Source organism: Dasypus novemcinctus, unplaced genomic scaffold, assembly GCF_030445035.2.
Source record: "Dasypus novemcinctus isolate mDasNov1 unplaced genomic scaffold, mDasNov1.1.hap2 scaffold_124, whole genome shotgun sequence".
NCBI classification, from domain to species: Eukaryota; Metazoa; Chordata; class Mammalia; order Cingulata; family Dasypodidae; genus Dasypus; species Dasypus novemcinctus.
In genome coordinates this window covers 1,465,708-1,487,653 of record NW_026688150.1, presented here as the reverse complement: position 1 = coordinate 1,487,653, position 21,946 = coordinate 1,465,708, and the positions used below count along the sequence as shown (strand labels likewise).

Here is a 21,946-nt window from a genome sequence, read left to right as displayed (position 1 = left end):
ATTGTCCCTGCATAATGGCAGTGGGGAGAGTGGCAGAGACAAAGGGTTTGGAATTGGGAGTTTGACAGACCAGTGTTCACTCCAGCTGTGTGGCCTTGGGCTGGAGGCTTTGCTTCTCTGAGCCTCAGTTTCCTCTTCTGTTAAATGGGCATCTCTGCCTTCTCTGCACGTCACCACCTGGGTCTCCCCGTGTAACTCTTGGCACAGGTCTAGAAAGTTGAGAGGAGAGTGGCAGGGAGGAAAGGACATGGTTTCTGACACACAGTGGGTTCACTTCATGCAGAGTGCCTGGGGCAGGGTAGATGTGCTTCTAGCTTACTAATCACACTGTAAGCATGCTTTGGCAAAACACCAGACACGCAGTAGGCACACTCTTTGTATTGTGCACAGTATAATGTAGACACAACCTCTGCTGTGTCACAAGCTCACAGTAGGCACACTGTGTTGACTGCCTGGCACACAGTAGACACACTTTATGTAGGTGCCTGGCACATGGTAGGTGTGCTCTGTGAAGAGTTCTCAGCACACAGTGTTCTATGTAGAGTGTGCAGCACTCCGTAGGTTCACTATGTGTAGAAATTTGACACACAGTAGGCATAATGTGCAGACTGCCGAGCACACAGTAGGTGCTCTACGAAGAGTGCCTGGCACACAGTAGTGCTCTATGAAGAGTTCCTGGCACACAGTAGGCACACTATGTACAGCAGTTTGCACAGAGTAGGCTACTTTAGTACAGCACCTGATACATGTGCAACTCCAGTCCTAGCTGCCAATCACTTCCCTTCTCTGCCTCTATCTTAGGTTCTGGTCCTTCCCACCTTCCTGAGGCTGCCTCCACTGCCCCACCTAAATCTCCCCCCCATGCCCCATTTACAGATGGGAAAATGGAGACCGCAAAGAGGGCCTGTGTTGCCCACCTTCAGAGCAAGGAGGGGGCAGAATGGGATCTCCACTCAGGGCCCCTGGTCTGTGCTCTGCTGCCTGGACCACATGTGCTCCCGGCCCCTCCCAGGCTGACCCTCATTTTCCCTCCGTCCTCCTCTGAGGTCCCCAAGCCTGAGCCAGCCCTCCAGGCGTGCTTTGCCAGCCTGACCTGTGTCTTTTATCCCCGGAATTTAATCCCTGGGTTCTTTCTTCACGGGCTGGCTAGAATCGGAGTTGCATTTCTACCAGAATGTGTAGCCTGGCAATGGACCCTCCAATTCCTGCTTCACTCAGGCGCACATGCTGGGAGGCAATTCATGTAGAGGCATTGGGCTGGTGATGCTAACCTGGCCCCTGGACACCTGCTTTTCCCTGTCCTTTCGGAGAGCACAGGGCGTACTGGAACCTTGGGGGCCCCAGGGACATTTGTCCCTCTATACCCAGTTCATTCCCCACTCTTGGTGAGAGGTGCTGCCCACACTGTGTGACTTGAGCCAGGGCCTTGGCCAGCCGTGAAACCTGAACTCTCCCCTTTCCCCTATTTTGGGCAGCTGCCATGAAGGGAGGAGGCAGGTAGGTCAATGGGGATTGGCTGGTTTAGCCCCGCCCCTCCCACCCTGACTTGGCTCAAGGACCAAGGGCAAAGTCCTCTCAGGAAGAGGCAGGAGATGATTGCACTGGACAAGCCTCTCCTGTCTGAGGTGCCAGCCTGGGGTGACAGGTCTGCAGGGGGAGGTTTGCCTGGATCCCGGTTGAGAAGGTGAGGGTGTTGGGGCAGCACACTGGAATTATTGATTAAATGCCCCCCATCAATCTCCTCCCTCTGGCTGTTGGCTTAGCTGGCCTTTCCGGACTCCAGCCAGCTCTGCTCCTCCCTTACCTGTCCATCTCCCATCCCTGTGCCCCCAACCCCCATCCCAGTCCCTCTCAATCGCCTTTTCCTTGTCCCCTCCCAAGCTCCATCTCTCTACCCATCCTTGCTTCCACCCCTCACTCCATCTCTCCCCCTTTCCATCCACACTCATCCCTTGTCCTGCTGCTCCCCTCCGTGGCCCTCTGCCTCTACTTTGTGAACCCCTCTCTCCCCTCCAAGCCCACTCTCACCACCCCTTTTCCTTGCCCTCAGAGCTCACCCTCTGTGCCTGCTTCCCGGCAGGATGCAGCTCCTGAGCCTGTCCTGGCTGGGACCTGGCCCCACAGCCCCCTCCCCGTGGCTGCTCCTGCTGCTGATCGGGACCTCCTGGCTCCTGGCCCATGCCCTGGCCTGGTCCTACGCCTTCTTTGACAAGTGCCGCCACCTGCGATGTTTCCAACAGCCCCCAAAGCTGAACTGGTTCTGGGCCCACCTGGGTCTGGTGAGTGGGAACCAAAACCAGGACTGGATTTCCCGAAGGGTCAGGAATGGGACTCATGGAGCTGAGAGATGGGGGGATGGATGTGATCTAGGGTGCAGTGATGCAAGGGAGGGTGATGGGAGCCCCTTTTTCCTCACCCATTCTGCAGGATCATCTCTCTCGTCCTCTATGCACCCCGTGACCCAAGGCCTTTCTCTCATTCTTACCCACCAGCCTGCTTGGGGCCACTTTCCAGCCTGTCTTCCCCACATCAGTGCACCTGACTCCCCTGGGTGTTCTCAGGGTGACCTGCCCTGTCCCCAGGCTCCACCCTGAACATGGAGCCTTCCCCAGGGCACAGCCCAGGGTCTGCTCTCAGTGCACCTCAGGGCAGAGTCTAAAGTTCTCTGGGTCGTGGGGGCACAGCTGAGCTAGATGGGGAGTCTTCCCACCCACCCCTCCTGGGCACCTTCCTGTCCTCATCTTGCCTCCCACCTTCAGAGGCTGTCCTTTACCCCACAACCGTGACCTCCTCTGATTTGGCCCTGCTCCCTCTTGTACTTAAATGGTTAGTTATCTAATTGATAGTTAACCATTTATTTCTCCCTTTAGACTGGGGGAAGGTACTCTATCCACAGTGCTCAGCCAAGGACCTGGCGTCCAGTATGTGCTCAACAAATATTTATGTCCTAGAGGTTCAGCTGATCATCACTTCTGTGGGTCATCCAAGGCTGAATGGAGGAGCACTGGGCTGCTCCCCTTCCTCAGACCAATTCTATAGTGTGCACAGTTGACCAGCTCCCCCAATGCCCAAAGGAAACCTACAGCTTTGGAAAGGGTTTCTAAGCCTTGTTCAGGACTGGGGTGAGAAGCCCAAGCTCTTCTTGAAGCTGTCCTGAGATTCTGTATCTTGGAATTCCCTAATGCCTCAGGATTGTCATAAATTTATTGCAATTCTCTTTCCCCTCTTGGCCATGGAATCTGGTCGGCAGTCTTTCCCTTCTCCCATCTCTTGTTGTGTGACCATAAACTAGTCACTCTCTCTGGACCAGTTTCACGTTGCACATTGAATCTTCTATCCAATGTCCTTGAGAAGCAGGTAACAGGGTACACAAGGGAGAGCGACTTATGCCCACCTGTTCATAGTAGCCTGGGCATCAGGTAGATAGAGCACCCCCTGGGACCAGGGAAGATAGATAGTTCACATAGAACCAGCCCCTGTGCCATCCCTTTGGAGAACCAGGCCTCAGATTTTTTATTTGTGAATGGCCCCTTGTTGGGAGAAGATGCATGGAGATACTCTGCACCCAGCCTGGTGGCAGGTGATGCTCCAGGAGCGAGCGCTGTTCTGATAGAGTTCATGTCCATCCTGGGTGAGGAGGACTTCTAAGGCTCAATAGTGCCCCATCTGTAGACCTTCCTCTGGGTGAGGAACCTCGCGGGGGCCACCATACAGGCTCTCCCTGGAGGACCCCTTCGACGAGTTCACCCCACATTCTCTCCCTCATGCTTCTCTCCCACATCGTCCCCATGATCTGCCCCCAGCGAATCTCCACAATGCCCCCCCTAGGGTTTCACACCCAGGAATCTACCACCAGGGTCTCCACTATTCCCTTTGCTCTCAAGCCTCCCCCTCCCCCATGGGCTTTCCTCACAGTTCCCTTTCTGCTGCCCTCCCACACCAGGCTCTCCCTACCCACTGCATCCCAAGCACTTCCTCTCAGTGGGCAAAGAAGGAATATTTTTGGTCTGCCCTGGGTCACGACCCTGGGACCTGGAGACCCCTGGGCCTTCTGGCCTCAGGGACAGTTGAGACCCTGCATCAAGGCAGAATCCCTACTGTGGTTGCAGCACTGCAGGAGGTGGGCCAGGGCATGGGGAGATGGAGACCTGCAAGTGGCTGCACCTAGGAGGTGACTGCACACTACTGCTTGCAGATGAACCCCTCAGAGCAGGGCATGAAAGTCCTGGAGCAACTGGTGGCCGACTACCCCCAGGGGATTGTGAGCTGGTTGGGGCCCCTCATGCCCCTTGTCACTCTGTGGCACCCTGACACCGTCCGATGTGTCACCAACGCCCCAGGTACTCATGCAGAACTTGTGGTGATGGGTGCTGTGGTGGTTTCAAGGGTATTAAACCTGTTTATCCCAAGATTCAAGGGCCTCTGCTAATCCACTTTGCTCTATGCAGACACTCTGCTGTCCACAGCCTTCTACTGATGTCTCTGTGCTCCCTGCAGCTGGGTGGGTGATGCAGGGGTGAGGGACAGGTGGTGCTGCTGTCCCCTGCCCACCTGGGCCCTCAGCTGTCAGATCTCTAGGCATTTCTGATCTCGACTGGACATGTCTGTGTGACTTCTGCTGTGTAACCCCACCTGGTCACTTCTGGTGTGTGCTTATACCTGGGATCACACATGTATGGTCTCAGTCATGTTGGGATCAGCTGTGACCATGGACATTTGTGCCATGTCCAGATCCATTTGGTTCTTGGCAGAGATGCTGTTTTAGGATAGTCTGTTTCCCATCCTGGCCACGTCTGAGTGATACTTATATCTTGTTTGAGGTTAATTCTGGAATGTGTCTGGCACCCAGGATCCCTCTGAGAAATGTCTGTGACCTTATTTGAATCATGTTTGAGGGAGATATAAGGTATGCCTAAATCACATCTGGTCCATTTTGGGACACGAACAAGACCATATGCATATTATGTCTGGGGCACATTTGTGGGGCCGGCAGAGGTTCTGCAAGATGGACTCCAGGCCATGCAGAGCAAGTCATGTTATTTAATGGATATTTTAGTGTCCCATATATGTTGTGGCCATGTGAGATATCAAGGTCCATATCTGGAGATGTTAATTGATGCTGGGGTGGTTGGGATATCCTATGTCCACAGGAAAGTTTTTGTAGAGTGTTGGCTGTGCTCAGGTGTTTCAGAACACATTAAACTGTGGAGGAGACAAGTCGTGGTGTGATGTGGCATGTTGATCCAGGTCAGTGTGTCTAAGCATGCTGGAGCTTGTCTGTGAGCTCTTCTTTTCCTGTACTCTGGGGCTTCAGCCTGGTCTGGTTCCCCTCACCTTCCCCTGCTCTCTGCTTGCTTTCTGCATTCCCCCACTCCTGCAGTGCTGGCCTTGATGTGAGTAAAGGCATACCCTCCATCTAGACCCCTCTCTTATCCCTTGCATGGCTCCTGATGACCCATCTCACGTCAGCAACCATCGCACCCAAAAACATTGTCTTCTACCCGTTCCTGAAGCCCTGGCTAGGTAAGTATCTGCAGGCAAAGGGAGTTGTGGTCAGTCACGGGGTTCAGGGGAAGGGGTGCCTCACCTGCTGCCCTTGGCTGCCTCTACTAGGGGATGGGCTCCTGCTGAGTAGTGGTGACAAGTGGAGCCGCCACCGTCGCATGCTGACCCCTGCCTTCCACTTCAACATCCTGAGGCCTTATATGAAGATTTTTAATGACAGCACGAACATCATGCATGTGAGTCCCTTGATCCTGAAGTCCCTGACGGAGCTAGTCTTAGGTGGAATGGACTTCATATGCATCTGGTCTGGAGTCCTGGCACTATTGCATGGCTTTGAGACCATGGCTTTTCTCTCTGTGCCTCTGTTTACTTATTTCAAAATGTGGATAATGATCTCCATCCTGAAGTGTGGTCAAGAAACTTAATGGAAACATGTCCCTCACACATAGTAGGTGATCAGAAGTTGTTGGTTTCTAGGCTCCCTACCAGAATCCTTGCAATCCTAAGACAGTGTTGATGATAATGATGAATACTACATAGTAGCTATTGCTGAGAAACTCCTTCAAAACTCTTTGGTTTAAAACTCAAGAGGTAATTATTGCTAGAAGTCTATGGGTGAGTTTGGCTGGCTTCCCTGCATGTGGATGGGTTCCTTTATGCAGCTGTGATCAGCTGTGGGTCATACAGGTAGATTTGATTGTCCAGGCTTGCCTCTCACACATGCTTGGGTCTTGGTTCACTCAGGCTGACCTAGAATGACTTCTGCTGGTGAACTGCACTGTCTTCCTTGTGATTACCCATGCTTTAAGCCCAGGCTTGCACACATGGCTGAGGCCTGGTTACAAGGCATTGAGAGAAATTTGCAAAGCCTCTGGAAGCTTAGTTTTAGCATTATTCATCACTTTCACTGCATTCTATTAAACAAAGAAGGCCACAAGTCCAGTCTAAGATCACAAGAGGGGGAAGCTGTGGTAGAATCACATTGCAAAGAGCACGGATATAGGGTGAGATGAGGCATTGGGAAAAATATCTGCGAACGGTCGGTGATTTTCCCTACTTACAATCTCATAAGTTAGCTTGTAACTATTTCAAGGATTCTTCAAGAAAAGAACGGACTCTTGGGTCAGAATGAAAAGAGTTTGCTATTCATGGCACAGTGTTTGCTTCCTGTTGGTTTCAACTCTTTCTCCAAGCCACCCAAGTCTCACAGGGATGACAGGTGTATATGCAGACATTGGCATTAGCGGTTAGGAACACTAATTTTAGGGAATCTGCAACTTTCATAGGAAGGACAAGCATGCCTGATTTTTGTCCAAGGGAAGGCATTACCTCATCCCTCAAGGTTGCTCACTGCAAGTACAACTCTGAGAAATGGTCCAGGTAAAGTGTGTCAAGTCCTTGAATTCTTGGCATTTACAGGAAGGAGGTAAAGTGAATCATATGGCCCATGAAGGCTTGCATCTCCCAGTATAGGGAATATTTTTGTAATCAGTCCACTTCTAAGATGGTGATGATGAAGATAAAAAAATATTTATTAAGTACTTAGTATATGCCAGAAACAGCCATTCTAAAATACATGTTGTCTAATTTTATTTTCTCAACTCTTTAAGGCAGAGATGATTATTTTTTGCCCTAATACAAGTTATTAAACTGAGGTTCAAGGTGGTTAAGGAGCTTGCCCAGAGTCCTTCAGCTAGTACATGAGCTGCTTTATCTGACATGGAAAAAGTTCATCTTAACTGTTATGAAGGAGATGACAGCTGGTACTCAGAGAAAGATGACTTCTTTGTGAATATACAAGCAAAGCAGGCACAGTTGGGACTTGAATCCACTTGTCCTGACTCCCAGACATGGACTCTTCTTGTCCTATCAGTGACAACTTCCACTCTCACTTAAACCTGGTCGTCCCTGAATGTGGGTACATGGAGTAAGGACCAGGAAGCTGGGTTCTGAATAGATTCCAACCTGATAAGTGGAGCCAGGAAGTGGCTGCAGGGCATGTAGGAACTATCTTCATTTCTTCTCCTCTCTCTGGCCAGGACAAGTGGAAGCGTCTGGCTTCAGAGGGCAGTGCCCATCTGGAAATGTTTCAGCACATCAGCCTCATGACCCTGGACAGTCTTCAGAAATGCATCTTCAGCTTCAGCAGCCACTGCCAGGAGTGAGAACTTGGTCCATTCACGCAGGGAGTAGGTGGGAGAGAGAGAGGAGTGACCATGGTAATCAAAAGGGCTTTCCTGGAGGAGAAGGGTGAGAGCTGGGCATTGAAGGACAAGGGAGGTGAGAGAGAAACAGAGGAACTTCCAAGCAGTGAAAATATTAGAGGAAAGGCAAGGAGGCCTGGAGAAGAAGAGTAATGAGGCACCATGGAAGTGGATTTGGGGAGGTGGACAGGGGCTGGGTCTTAAGGGCTTTCAAAATCTAGGCAGCAGTGTAGGAATTAATTCTCATGCTTCTAAGAAGCTATGGAAGGGGATGAGCAGCTGAGGGGTATGTCCCAAGCAGAACTTTGCAGATCATCTCTTTGTAGGTCTGACTTTTGACTGTTATGTTGACACTGGACATGAAGACACCAGAGAGAAGGCTGGGTCTATGAAACCTCAGAAGATGACATCTAAGATGGATGGAGAAGTTGAAGGAGGAGAAGGGACAGGACTGATAATGGGCAGGAGGGGAGAGCGCCATGTAGTCCAAGCTCTGCTCTGAGGATATGAGGACTGAGAGATAGCTCACTGAGCTGTGGATGCAGGGAGAGAAGGTTTGGAGAGGCACACCTCCTCTGTGATCTCCACCATGTACCTCTGGGGCAATCTTTTCCTGGATACTCACAATCCTGGCAGGAGGTAGCTCCCAGATTCTGGGTAGGAGATGCTCCTTCCCCTTCATGGGTGTTAAATTGTTGCTTTTCTTTACGTCCTCCTCCTCTAGGAAGCCCAGCAAATATATCACTGCCATCTTGGAGCTCAGTGCCCTCGTGGCGAGACGGAACCAACAGATCTTCCTGTACTCGGACTTCCTGTACCACCTCACATCCGATGGGCGGCGCTTCCGCAAGGCCTGCCGCCTGGTGCACGACTTCACAAATGCTGTCATCCAGGAGCGGCGCCGAACCCTCCCTGATCAGGCTGCTGACGAGTTCCTCATGGCAAAGGCCAGAACCAAAACTTTGGACTTCATCGATGTACTCCTGCTGGCCAAGGTGGGCTCCCTTGGGATCTGAATTCAAGAGGCAGACAGGACCTTGATTTCAAATGTTAGATCAAAGAACCCAGATTCAAACCAGAGAGCCCTGGAGAGCCATGTGAGGTGTTTGAGGAAGAGAGGGATTCATTATCTTAAAATGTGAGCAAATGTCTCTTGAGCAAGGCACAATTTGTAAATTCTAAGGCATGTTGCCAGCGAATCATCTCTTAACCGAGATTGCCAGGGTTTTTTCTTAGAAAGCTCTCATTTTCAGAAACACAAAAATATTCACGAAGCATTGATTCTTCCCATTAGTGTCAAAACAAGAGACAAGGACACAGTGAAGTGGAATTTGGGGAGGGGGCTGTGGGAATGGTGAAGAAGGTAGGTTCTAGGAGTGCAGGGTGGGCTTAAGTTTCTGAAGGGATGATGGATCTTCAGACAGTGTCTCGGTTAGGGTGGGAGGCTCCCAGAGCTGGAGTGATAATTCAGTCTTCTTGCATTCTCTCCAGGACGAAGATGGGAAAGGACTGTCAGACGAGGATATCCAAGCGGAAGCTGACACCTTCATGTTCGAGGGTGAGGGTCTGGGAATGGGATCATGGTAGGAACAGGTGTCTTTCCAGTCCAAAGCCTTGGTGGGTGGACCCTGGACCACTCTATCCTGCACTGTGCTTTTCCATCCTCCTTGAGGGCTCCATGTCAGTGAGCTTTCTACTCTCTGGTTTTGAATCAACCCCGAGACTCAAGACTGCCTAATTGTGCCCCTCAGGCCATGACACCACAGCTAGTGGCCTCTCCTGGACCCTGTACAACCTTGCAAAACACCCAGAGTACCAGGAGCGCTGTCGGCAGGAGGTGCAAGAACTCCTGAGGGACCGTCTGTCAGAAGAGATTGAATGGTGAGTGCACATTCTCAAGGCTTGTCCCTGAGTCGCTCCCTTTGGCCCTGCTCTCCAGGTAGGAACAGAAGTAGATGGTTTTGTTGATTCTTCCATTATTGATTAGTGAGACTAGGAGGAGATCCCAGTACAGGTCCCGGTACTCAACGTGTCCTAGAAATGGTCCAGCATTTCTTTTAAATCCTCAACCCCTTATTAAGGTCTGGTTTTGAATCCTCAACCCCCTAATACTTTGCTGAGGTATCAAAATGCATCATGTCTGCTCTCCATGCCTGAACTTCTTTTTCTAAAATGGAACTGGTCTTCAGTCCCCAGGGATATGGGAGAATTAACAGCAATATGTAAGGGCAGAATCTGGCTAGTACATGGTCAGTAAAGATGCTTTTCCTTTCCTCCCTTGCTTTTCTCCCCTGAGACCACAATTTTCTTGAGGATCTTCACCCTCCTGAATATTGCCCTTCTTCTGCCAAACAATTCCTACCATATTGACTAGTCCAGGCATTCTTTTTTTTTTTAAAGGTACAGTTTGATGACTTTTTTTTCCTTCTTTATTTTCTTTTAAGTGTTACATTAAAAAAAATATGAGGTTCCTATATAACCCCCACCTGACCCACCCAACTCCTCCCGTATCAACAACCTCTTCCATCGGGTGAATACATGTTGGAGCACTGCTGCGCCACATGGACAGTGGTCTACACTGTAGTCTACACTCTCCCGTAGTCCACCCAGTGGGCCATGGCAGGACACACAATGTGCAGCATCTGTCTCTGCAGCACCTCCCAGGAAAACTTCAAATTGTCAAAATGCCCCAACATCATATCTCTTCTTCCTTCTCCCTACCATCCTTGCTACCATGGCCACTTTCTCCACATCAATACTACAGTTTCTTCCCTTACTAGTCACAATAGTTCCCCAGCAGAACACCAGTAAGTCAACTGTAGTCCATTCTCTCTTCTTCCATCCTATGGACCCTGGAATGTTTATGTCCAGTCCCTGTCTACATCAAGAGGGAGCTTAGATTACACATGGGTGATGGAGGCAATTCTCCTGCTTGCAGTTGTAGGCACACTCAACTGCCAGTGTGGTGGTTGACCTTCTTCACTTCCCTGTTACCTGACCAGGGTAAATCCAATAAATGAGAGGGTAGTATTTGCAAGTCTGCTGAGGCTCAGGGCCTGGCTGTCACATAGGCAGTTTGGAGATTCAGGTCTACTGAGTATACATCAACCCTAACACCAACCATAGGTCCAGTTAAAGTAACAGAAGAGGCATGTGTAGAAATGTCATATCTGAGTCCAACTCCTTCACACTCAGGGCTCAATCCCTGGAGTAGGGCCAACTGACATAGCCCTGAACTCCAGAGCCATCTGCCATGACCATAGAACCTGTGGGTCTCTGTATCCCTCAGGAGAACCAGTACCTGGGTTTCTATCTACTTTGACTGTCTCTCATACCCTGCTGAGGTGTGTGTAAGCATTATCCCTCTGATGACCTTCCAACTCTTTTTTGAAGACTCATAGCCACATAAACTCATTCATCCTTTCAAATTCCCCCTTTTATCTAAAGTCAAAAAGCAGTTTTTAACACTTGTTATTACATGTAGGCTGATATATTCTGCCTATCTGAGTTGACGTCTTTATTCAAGGTCTTTTTCTAGTTACGCCATCAGCTGTTGCTTGATAGTAATCCCTCAGTACCAGGTAGACTCATCCCTGGGAGTCATGTCCCATGCTGGAGAGAAGGAAATGCATTTACATACTGAGTTTGGTTTAGAGAGTCGCCACACTTGAGCAAAAAGGAGGCTTTTATTAGGTAACTCTTAGGCACCCTGCAGCTCTAGGCCTAGTTCCTATTTGAGATGCACAGGCTCTCAAGCATAGTCATTAGTATCAAGGGCTCATCATTGGACCATCCATCTTTATTGGTCTTAGCCTTTGCACTTGGGAGATTGTTGTTGTTCCATTGGGGAATGTGATACAGCTCCCCTGGCTAGGAACTCAGCAGTCTCTCAGTTGTTGTTTTTAACTGAAACCACTATGAAAATATCCAAACATTTTTATGTACCCTGTATACATGCCCTGGAGAACTCCCTCCCAACCTTGTGCCCCCTATCAATAACCCCCCACACCAGTGTTCCTCCCTTGCTATTGTTCAATCTCTCTGTCATCCAAAATTTCTTTAAAAAGTAAACCTAATATATTTCCAGGTTCCTTTAATAGTAAAGTGGAATAGAGTCGTGGGTTTAAAGTTTAGATATAGAATACATAGTAATTTAGAAAAATTAAATAACGGAAAAATTAATTTGGGTGTCAAAAAATAGAAAAAAATGAAAAAATTTTGATTTTGACCTTTTGCCTTTCATCACTGCTATTGGTGTTTCCCTGTATGTACTTTGACAAGGCAATTTCTTCTATTTCTTCCTCAATGTCTACACTCTTTCTTTTTTTTTTCTTCTAATTCTGTAGTTTGTCTTCACATAATTTTTATTTATTTGTCTTTATTTTTCAAAGTTACCTTCAAAAAATATGAGGTCCCCATTATACCACCCACTCCTCTCACCCCACTCCTCCCATATCAATAGCCTCTTTCATCATCATGGGACATTCATTGCATTTAGTGAATACATTTTTGAGCACTGCTGCACTGCATGGATAATGGTTTACATTATAGTTTACACTTTCCCCCGGTCCATCCAGTGGGCCTTGGTAAGACATACAATGACAGCAATTGTCCCTGCAGTACCACCCAGGAAAACTCCAAGTCCTGAAAATGCCCCGACATCATATCTCTTCTTCCCATTCCCTACCCTCAGCAGCTACTGTGGCCACTTTCTCCACATCAATGCTTCATTTTCTTCCATTACTAATCACAATAGTTCCACAGCAGAACACCAGTAAGTCCACTCTAATCTTCTAATCCATGCTCCATTCTTCCATCCTGTGGACCCTGGAATGTTTATGTCCACTATACCTCTATATCGAGAGGGGGCTTAGATTTCACATGGATGATATGGGTGCAATTCTCCTGCTTGCAGTTGTAGGCACTCCCGGCAGATGTTGGATATGTGGGAGGATTTCTTTCAAATGACATTTGCATCCCTGGACTACCCTTTATAGTCACTTTCCCTTTTATAAACAAGCTGTTATTCACTACAATGTATTACCATCAACTCTCCACATTTCCACACTTTTATAGTCAAGTTAATGAAAACTTCTCCATACATTAAGCATCAGTCATCCTCTTATCTCTTTAAGAATACACCACCTACCACCAGGTCTTGAAGATGTTTTCCTACATTTTCTTCTAGAAGCTTTATGATTCTTGCTTTTATATTTAGGTATTTCATCCATTTTGAGCTAATTTTTGTATAAGGTGTGAGATAAGTACCCTTTCTGTCTTTTGGGTTTGGATATCCAGTCCACCTAGCACCATTTGTGAATGGACTTTCTGTCTGAACTGGGTGGGTTTGACAGGCTTGTCAAAAGGCACTTGTCCATAGATGTGAGAGTTTGTTTCTGAACCATCAGTTTGGTTCCATTGGCCTATGTGTCTGTCTTTAGGTCAATACCATGGTGTTTTTACAACTGTAGCTGGGTAATGTGATTTCAAGTCCGGATGTGAGAGTCCTCCAACTTTGCTTTACTTTTCAAAAGATGTTTCCAGCTATTGGAGCCACCTTGCCCTTCCAAACAAATTTGAGAATAGTATTTTCCATTTATTTAAAACTGTTGATGGAATTTTTGTTGGGATTGCATTGAATCTGTATATCAATTTGGGTAGACTTGACATCTTAATGATATTTAGTCTTCCAATCCATGAGAATGGAATATTCTTCCCATTATTCAGGGTTTCCCCCCCCTCTTTTAACAATGCATGGTAGTTCCCTGAATACAACTGCTTTACAACCTGGTTAAGTTTATTCCTAAATATTATTTCTTTTGATCACTATTGTAATGGAATTTTTTCCCTACTTCCTTCTCAGAAGTGCATTATAAGTGTCTTTTTTGTTATTATTATTATTATTTTAAAAACATTGCTGTGTATTTTATTGAATAAAAGGGAGTATTTATTTATGTTTACAAACAAGTTTCAAAATAAAAGAAAAACATGCATGCTTCTACTTATTAACCTTTTTTAAAATGCCAATAGCCCTCCTGCTATATGAAGGTTTCTAAGGATTTATTAGAAAAAGCAACACAGTTCACCAAGACATCACTGAACTAACATGTTAGACAAAACCAAAAAGGGCTAAGATGCTCTTGTAGCTTGATAGTTTGATTTAATTTGACTTGATTGAAATAACCAAAGCATTTCAAGCATCTTTCATTATGTAGATGATGTTCTGCATTGAACAGTCTACTAAATTCTGAACAAAAGGTTATTATCTTTTAAAAAAATACATAGATCACACAAAATGTTACATTAAAATGTAAGAGGTTCCCATATACCCCACTCATCACCACCCCCATCTGTCCCACATCAACAACGTCTTTCATCAGTGTGGCACATTCACTGCATTTGATGAGTACATTTTGGAGCACTGCTATAGAGCATGGAATATAGGTTACATTGTAGTTTACACTCTCCCGGTCCATTCAGTGGGTTATGGCAGGATATAGAATGTCCTGCATCTGTCCCTACAATATCATTCAGGACTACTCCAAGTCCTGAAAACGCCCCCATATCACCTCTCTTCTTCCCTTGCCCTTCCTTCAGTAACTCCCATGGCCACTGTCTCCACATCAATGATACAATTTCTTCCATCGCTAGAGTCACAATAATTGTATAGTAGAATACTAGTTAGTCCAGTCTAATCCACATTTTGTTTCTCCACACAGAGAACCCTGGGATGGCAATGTCCACTCCATCTCTGAATCCAGAGGAGGCTTAGATCCCACATGGCTGATGGATGGGATTCTCCTTCTTGCAGTTGTAGACTCTCTGGGTTCCCAGGTGTGGGGTTGACCATCCTCACCTCCTTGTTAACTGACCTGGGTAAGTTCAACGAACTGGAGAGTAGGTGTTGCAACTCTGCTGAGGCTCAGGGCTCAGCTGGCAAATGGACAGTTCAGAGATTCAAGTCTCCTGAGCATAGATCAACTCAAATGCCAACTACAGTTTCTGTAAAAGTGAAGGAAGGCATGTGTAGATATTTCATATCTGAGTCCAACTCCATCGCACTCAGGAGCACAAGTTCCAAAGCAGGGCCCACTGGCAAGGCACTGAACTCTATAGAGTCATCTGCCATGACTGTAGGACCTGGTTGTCTTCATAGCCCTCAGGAATACCATTACCTGGGTTTGTATGTACTTCGGCTGTCTCTGGGATCCTGCTGAGATGTGCATAAGCGTTGCCTTTCTGATGACCTCCCCACTCATTTTGAAGTCTCTTAGCCATATAAACTCATTTGTTTTTACCATTTCCCATTTTATTCAAGGTCTTTTCCTAGTTGCATCACCAGCTGGTGCTTGGTAGTAATCCCTTGGTGCCTGGGAATCTCATCCCTGGGGGTCATGTACCATGTTTGAGTGAAGGTAATGCGTTTATATGCTGAGTTTGGCTTAGAGAGTGGCCACATTTGAGCAACATGAAGGCTCTCAGGAGGTAACTCTTAGGCACGCTGTGACACTAGGCTATGTTGCAATTTCAAGAGCAAAAGCTCATAAGCGTACTCTTCAAAATCAAGGGCCCATCAATGGACGATCCTTCTTCATTAGTCATTGCCCATGGACTTGTGTGGATTGTGCTGAACATTAAAGAATGTGGGAGAGCTCCCCAGGATGGTAAATGAATAGTCTTTCCATTGTTTTGTGCATCTCAACCCAATGTGGCAATGCCCCATGAACATTTGAACATATTTATTTACCTTATATGTATGCCCAGATGAACTTCCTCCCATGCCTCCCCCATCTTTGACACCCTACATCAGTGGTCCTCCCCTGCCTTAGCTGTAACTCTTCTGTGTTCCAAAACTCCTTCAAAATGAAGCAAAAAATATTGCTAAATACAATTAATAGGAAAATGAAATAATAATGATAGCTTTAAACATAAGAAATAGAATATATAATAATTCAGAAAAACTAAAACATTATCTTCTTCTCAGTTTTAGTTTTACCTTTCCCTGATAGGTATCTGTTCCACCTGTAGTATATGGAGTAGATGAGGATCTATTTTTATTTGTTTCCACATCATCAGTTGTTTGGATGCCTTCTACTAAACAACCAATCCATACACAAGGACTCTTCCTTTACCTGATGTTACATTTTCACCTATTTATGTGACTCTTTCTGAGCTTTCTGCTCTCATTCATGGATCCAGTTTCTTGTTCTTGCACTAGAAAACTCTTCTTCTTCTTCTCCTTCTCCTTCTCCTTCTCCTTCTTCTTCTTTTTTCTCCTCCTCCTCCTCCTCCTTCTCCTCTTCCTTGTCCTCCTTCTCCTACTCCTTCTCCTTTTTCTTCTTCTTCCTTGTTACTGAGCATTGTAATAGGACTTCGTATCCAGTGGAGTGTGTTTCCGTCTTTGATTTTTTAGTTTTAAATTGACCTAGCTCTTTATGATCTTTTATTCTTCCAGAAAATTTAGAGGAATTTTATCAAGTTCCTAAAATAATTCAGCTAACTTTTCACTAGGATTGAATTGAATAAATGATTGACTTGTGGAAGAATGATTACCTTATGATCACTGCACACACTGTCCTAGTTTCTGTAATGTATCTCCATTTATTTAAATAATCACAACATCTTTTAGTGAAGTAAGAAATTTCTGCCTAGAGATTTAAAGTATGTATTTTTAAATGAACCCTTAGATACTTGCTGTTATGGAAAATATTATATTCTATTGATATTTTGCATAGTAGCAATAGAGGATAATATTCATACATTCATTTGGAAAGAAAAGCTTTCATATTTCTTGTGGTATTTAATCTAGTTATTTTATATTATTATGATTAGCATCTTTTATTATGTTTTCTAACTGGTTGTTATTTTTATATAGACAAATGAATGATATAGATACAGATTTCCATTAACTTAGAAAATGCTAACATTGGTATTTCATATCAGTGGAGAAATGTGGATCCTTTAATAAAAGCTTTTGGGACAACTGGATAGAAATCAGGAACAAAAATTATCTGCTTATCAGCTCTTTTAATAAGATAATGCCCACATGAAACAATGACATATGTTTGTAAAAAAATAAAGATAACCAAACTAGGGGATTGTATTAAAAGAAAAGAAGTCTTAAAAGCTCTAGAAGAAGACTATCCACATGCCAACTGGGCACTGAGCCTCAGCACAGTTGCAACACCACTTCTCCAGTTCATTGGATTTACACAATGGACTTACCTGGTTCATTGGACTTACCCAGCTTACCCAGATCAATTGACAGGGAGACGAGAATTGTCAACCACCACACCAGGGATCTGTGAGTGTCTACAACTGCAAGCAGGAGAATCACATCCCTCAGCCATGTGAGATCTAAGCCCCCTCTTGATTTAAAGGTAGAGTGGGCATTGCTATCCCAGGGTCCACAGGATGAAGAAATAGAATATGGATTGGAGTGGACTTGTTGGTATTCTACTATAGAACTGCTGTGACTCTCGCAATGCAAGCGATTGTGTCATTGCTGTGGAGACGGTGGTCATAGGAGTTGCTGAGGGCAGGGGGAGTGGGGATGAGCTGGGATATTGTGCATTTTTGGGACTTGGAGTTGTCCTGAATGATATTGGAGGGACAGATGCAGGGCATTGTGTATCCTACCATAACTAACTGGATGGACTGGGGGAGGGGGAGTGGGAACTATAATGTAAACTATGGTCCATGCGTGTGGCAGTGCTCCAAGCTGTATTTATGAAAAGCAATGAATGTGCTTTACTGATGAAAGGGGGTGTTGATTTGGGAGGGAGTGGGGAGCGATGGGGTGGGGAGTGGGGGTATATTGGAACCTCTTATGGTTTAATGTAACATTTTGTGTGATCTATTATCTTTAATAAAAAAGACAATAAAAATTTGCTTAAAGAAAAGCTCTAGAAGAAAACAAGGGGAAATAGTGGAAGTCCTATTTTCTTTTACTTCATAGCATAATTTTAGTAATCCAGTTAATCATTTGTAACAAATGTAGCACACGAATGCAAAATATTACTTTTCAGGAAAATTGTGTGTGTGAGTATCTGGGAACTTCCTACTCTCAGCATGATTCTTATGTAAACCTGCAATACTCCTTGAAAGAAGGAAGTTAAGTTGGCAACAACAGGTTAGGAGATGAGGGGGTCATTCTGAGATATTTCCAAACTGATTCTGGGCACCCAGCAACATCTTGATTAAAATCAACAAGAATCATTTCCACCACCTTCCAAAGCTGACATTTCTTGGACCCTTCTAAACATGACGCGGTTTCTGAAAGGAACAGGAGTGAATGTCAGCAATGGAGAGTGACCAAAGATGCTTCCAACTGAAAGCACCAGAGAGTAAGGACTTTGGGGTACAGTTCTCCTTCCAAAACTTTGACCTTTTCATTATAGAGCAGTGATGACATCCGATGGGACATGTTCCCCTTCTTGGTCCCACGTTCACAGGCATCACACAAACAAACCTCAGTAAAGGAGTTGTACAGGAGGAGACTGGTACACGTTTAGGTAAAAGAGATACAGAGCAGTATATTTATGTGATGCTAATATATAAATTTTTAAAATGCAGCAAAGTAATGCTGGAGCAATACATAAAGAATCAGTATCTCGTACAATGTGTGGCGAGGGAAGTGGTTATTGCTGGGTCATAGGAGTGCTCTTTTATAGTTATCAAAACTTGAACCACTCAACTTTATCAGCTACTGAAATGTTAAAGAGTCACACACAAAAAAAGGGGTGAAAATTCATCCCTTTACTGCATTCTTAGTGTTTATGGAAGTTTTCCTGTGGTTTCTTTTGTGTATTCAAAAAATGAAGGCATTATCAGCCAACCATAATGCATTTCCTCCTACATTTCAAATTACTATACTCTTCATTTTTCCTCGTCTAATTGCAGTAGCCAGTATCTCTAAATAATGTGAAATAAATGTAAAACATTGGGTGTATTTATTTTTTTACTCGTTCATCTTATGTTCTTACCCATCCATGGAGAATATATTATTTTCATGCAAGTTTTAAATATTTTCTTAATGGTTCCTGGGTACTGGTTTTGCTCAGATGATTTCTAAAACTAGGTGGCTAAATTTTCTCTGGTATTTTTCTGATATTATTTTTGTGATGCTCAAATCTTTGATCTTTCAGGGGTTTGTTTTGTTAAAGAGAGTGAGAGTCAGAGAGAGGCGATGAAAGGGTCTCATGGAGCCAGATGGAGTGGGGGAGTCTGTCTTGGCTCCCTGGTCAATTGTGGGGGGATCTCAACAGGGACGACCTGGCCAATTTGCCCTTCCTGACCATGTGCATCAAGGAGAGTCTGCGGCTGCATCCCCCAGTCACCACCATCTCCCGCAGCTGTACCGAGGACATCGTGCTCCCGGAAGGCCGGGTCATCCCCAAAGGTGGAAGTGACGGAGGTCCCGGGCAGGGCGGTGTCTCTCTTAGGCATTGGGGGCCCTTGTTCTGACTGTCCCCTCTTCTCACACAGGTGTGATCTGCGTCATCAGCATTTTTGGGACACATCACAACCCGACAGTCTGGCCAAACCCTGAGGTGCTGCCCCTTCCCCAGGGATTTCTCGTCCAGGGACCTGAGGGAATGGTGCAGGGTCCTGCCTCGGAAAACCAGACCCACCTCCCCCACCCTACACACATCTACCCCCTGGAAAGCATCCTGTCTTGGGAGAATAACCTTAGCTGTCCTACGCCATCCACCGCAGGTCTATGATCCCTTCCGCTTCAGCCCAGAAAACACACAGGAGAGGTCACCTCTGGCTTTTATTCCCTTTTCGGCGGGGCCCAGGTGAGGCCAGCAGGCATCTGGGTAGGGAGAGGTGGAGGGTGACCGGGTCTGGGACTGGGTCTACGCCTGATTTTGGGGGAAGAGGAGGTTCCAGTTGGCTGGCTTTCCAAGGCCCCTCTCTCCCTTCCCTGGGAGGATGGACAAGGACCTGGAATAGCTGGGTGAGGTCCAAGGAGGGGTCCCAGCAGTGCTCAGGGCCCCCTTGTGCATGTCTGCTCATCTGGGTTGGGGATTGGAGTCCGGGCCAGGCTCAGGGACACGGAAGCCCACATGAAGGTCCTATGCATGGTTAGCGCCTACCTCTCTGTCCCTCAGGCTGATGAGAGAGAAGGTTGGAGTCGTAGACAAGGTCCAGGGGCGATGGGGGCCCAGATGGGAGACCTGGGCGCTGTCCGATTCTCGATCCCTCCCCCAGGAACTGCATTGGGCAGACCTTCGCCATGGCTGAGATGAAGGTGGCCCTGGCGCTCACGCTGCTGCGCTTCCGTGTCCTGCCTGATGACCCTGAGCCCCGGAGGAAGTCGGAGCTGATCCTGCGCTCGGAGAATGGTGTTTGGCTGCGGGTGGAACCACTGAGCGCTTTGCCTGGATCCACCTTTGTCTGACCCCACCTTTGTACCCTGGCAGATTCCTGGAAATATAACGTTGTTGTCACCTCTGTTCAGCCCTCACCGTGGTTCAGCAGCGGGTGCTTGGAGACTGAGTGTATCCAGGGGATGATGTGGCAGGTTGGAAGTGGGGCTGCTGCCTCCAAGCCTAAGACCCTCATTGCCTTGCAGGTTGACCTCAGAGGCCCCACCATGATGGCGAGTTCTGCAAGAACCCAATCACTGATATTCTCCTGTGGGCTATAGGGAGCCATGGTGGTGTTTGAGCAGGAAAGGAACCAGGCTTAAGGACGACTTTATGGGGCAAACTTGAGTGTGTCCAGGAATAAGAGGATTCTTAGTGGCAGATGCTTTTTTTCTAGGCCACAACAGTCCTTGGCCTGACCAGAACACGGGGAGAAGAGCTGCAGTCACACCCAGTCCACGACTCACAGTTCCCTCCTTGCTTTTGCCAATGGCCCATGCAAGGATACTTGCTCCTGTCCCTTTCTAACCATCCCATAGGTGGTCCCCTTCTCTTGCCCTCAGCGAGTCTCCTCCCTTTTCTCCCCCGGTCCTCTAATGCTACTCACGAAGCCTTACAACAGATGCCCGCTGAGTTCCCATTGTGTGCCAGGCACTCCCCTAAACCCCAGAGGCAGGGTGCATCCCCACCATTCAACTCTGTTCCTCCATTCCATCGTGGGCCAGTCTCTCTCATCTTGTGTGGTGCGTGGCAGGGCCCTCTTTTTTGGCCCCAGATAGTCATAGTCAATCCCTGAAAACAAAAGTAAACCCCAAGAGCATGTTTTGTGAAATGATTGTCTTCATGTCTCAGCTCTCCTGTGCAAGTTAATCCCCCTCTCTGTTCCTCAGTTTCCTCAATTGTCTAGGTTTCAGCTTTCATTTGAGTAGTTTCTTCCTCATTCCGTTTTGTCTTTTCAGGTCATTTATTCATTTAAGTGGATTGGAAAAGTATCCAACTTCTAAAGCTGTTTTATTTTTATTTTTTCTTCTTATTTTCTTTTAAATGTTACATTAAAAAAATGAGGTCCCCGTATACTACATATACTACAAAAAACATAAGCTTTAAAAAATATAGGTAGTTATATCTGAAAAACTACAAGTGTCTTTTAAAAAAATGATTTTATTGGTACACAGTCATACATCACCAGTCCATCCAAAATGTACATCAAGTGCTGTTTGGTATAATGACAGAATTGTGCATTCATCACTTCAATCATTACTATAGCATTTTAAATTACTACACTAATAATAATGATAAATGCAAAGCAGGCAAACAAAAAAATTCCACCTCTTAAAAGTTACCTCTATCATGGCAGATGGAGTTCAGAGCCATGTCAGTTGGCCCTACTTTGGAGTTTGTGTTCCCGAGGGTGAAGGAGTTGGACTCAGATGTGCTCTTTGTTCAGAAGCCTCTTCTGTTACTTTTACCAGACCTGTAGTTGGCTCTGGGGTTTAGTGTATACTCAGGGGATCTGAATCTCTGGACTGTCCATGTGATAGCCAGGCCCTGAGCCTCAATAGACTTGAAACTCCTACGCTCTGGTTTATTGGACTTACCTCAGCCAGCTAACATGGAGGTGAAGAAGGTCAACCACCACACCAGGGAGCCAAGAGTGTCTACAAATGAAAGCAGGAGAATTGCATCCAGCATCCATGTGGAATCTAAGCCCCCTCTCGATATAGATGTGGAGTGGGCATAAACATTCCAGGGACCACAGGATGGAGGAATAGAGTATGGATTAAAGTGGACTTACTGATATTCTATTCTGGAACTATTGTGATTAGTAATCAAAGAAAATGTAGCTTTGGCATGGAGAAAGTG

General features: G+C 46.4%; 1 protein-coding gene across 2 annotated transcripts; it reads left to right on the top strand.

Annotated features, from left to right (window-relative positions):
- The first annotated feature begins 1,490 nt into the window (after positions 1-1,490).
- On the top strand, positions 1,491-20,168 carry LOC101422231 (cytochrome P450 4F2-like). 2 transcript variants are annotated; one of them, XM_058292575.2, is made up of 13 exons: positions 1,491-1,684; positions 2,081-2,279; positions 4,196-4,340; positions 5,470-5,523; positions 5,614-5,741; positions 7,545-7,666; positions 8,434-8,704; positions 9,201-9,267; positions 9,461-9,590; positions 18,977-19,110; positions 19,197-19,261; positions 19,428-19,510; positions 19,926-20,168. In XM_058292575.2, exons 1-13 carry the CDS (start codon positions 1,506-1,508, stop codon positions 20,113-20,115), a joined length of 1,767 nt encoding a protein of 588 aa, XP_058148558.2. In that variant the 5' UTR covers positions 1,491-1,505; the 3' UTR covers positions 20,116-20,168. The 2 variants fall into 2 exon arrangements, with proteins under 2 accessions (XP_058148558.2, XP_071069694.1); XM_071213593.1 differs by having other exon boundaries at positions 2,051-2,279.
- Positions 20,169-21,946: the final 1,778 nt, after the last annotated feature.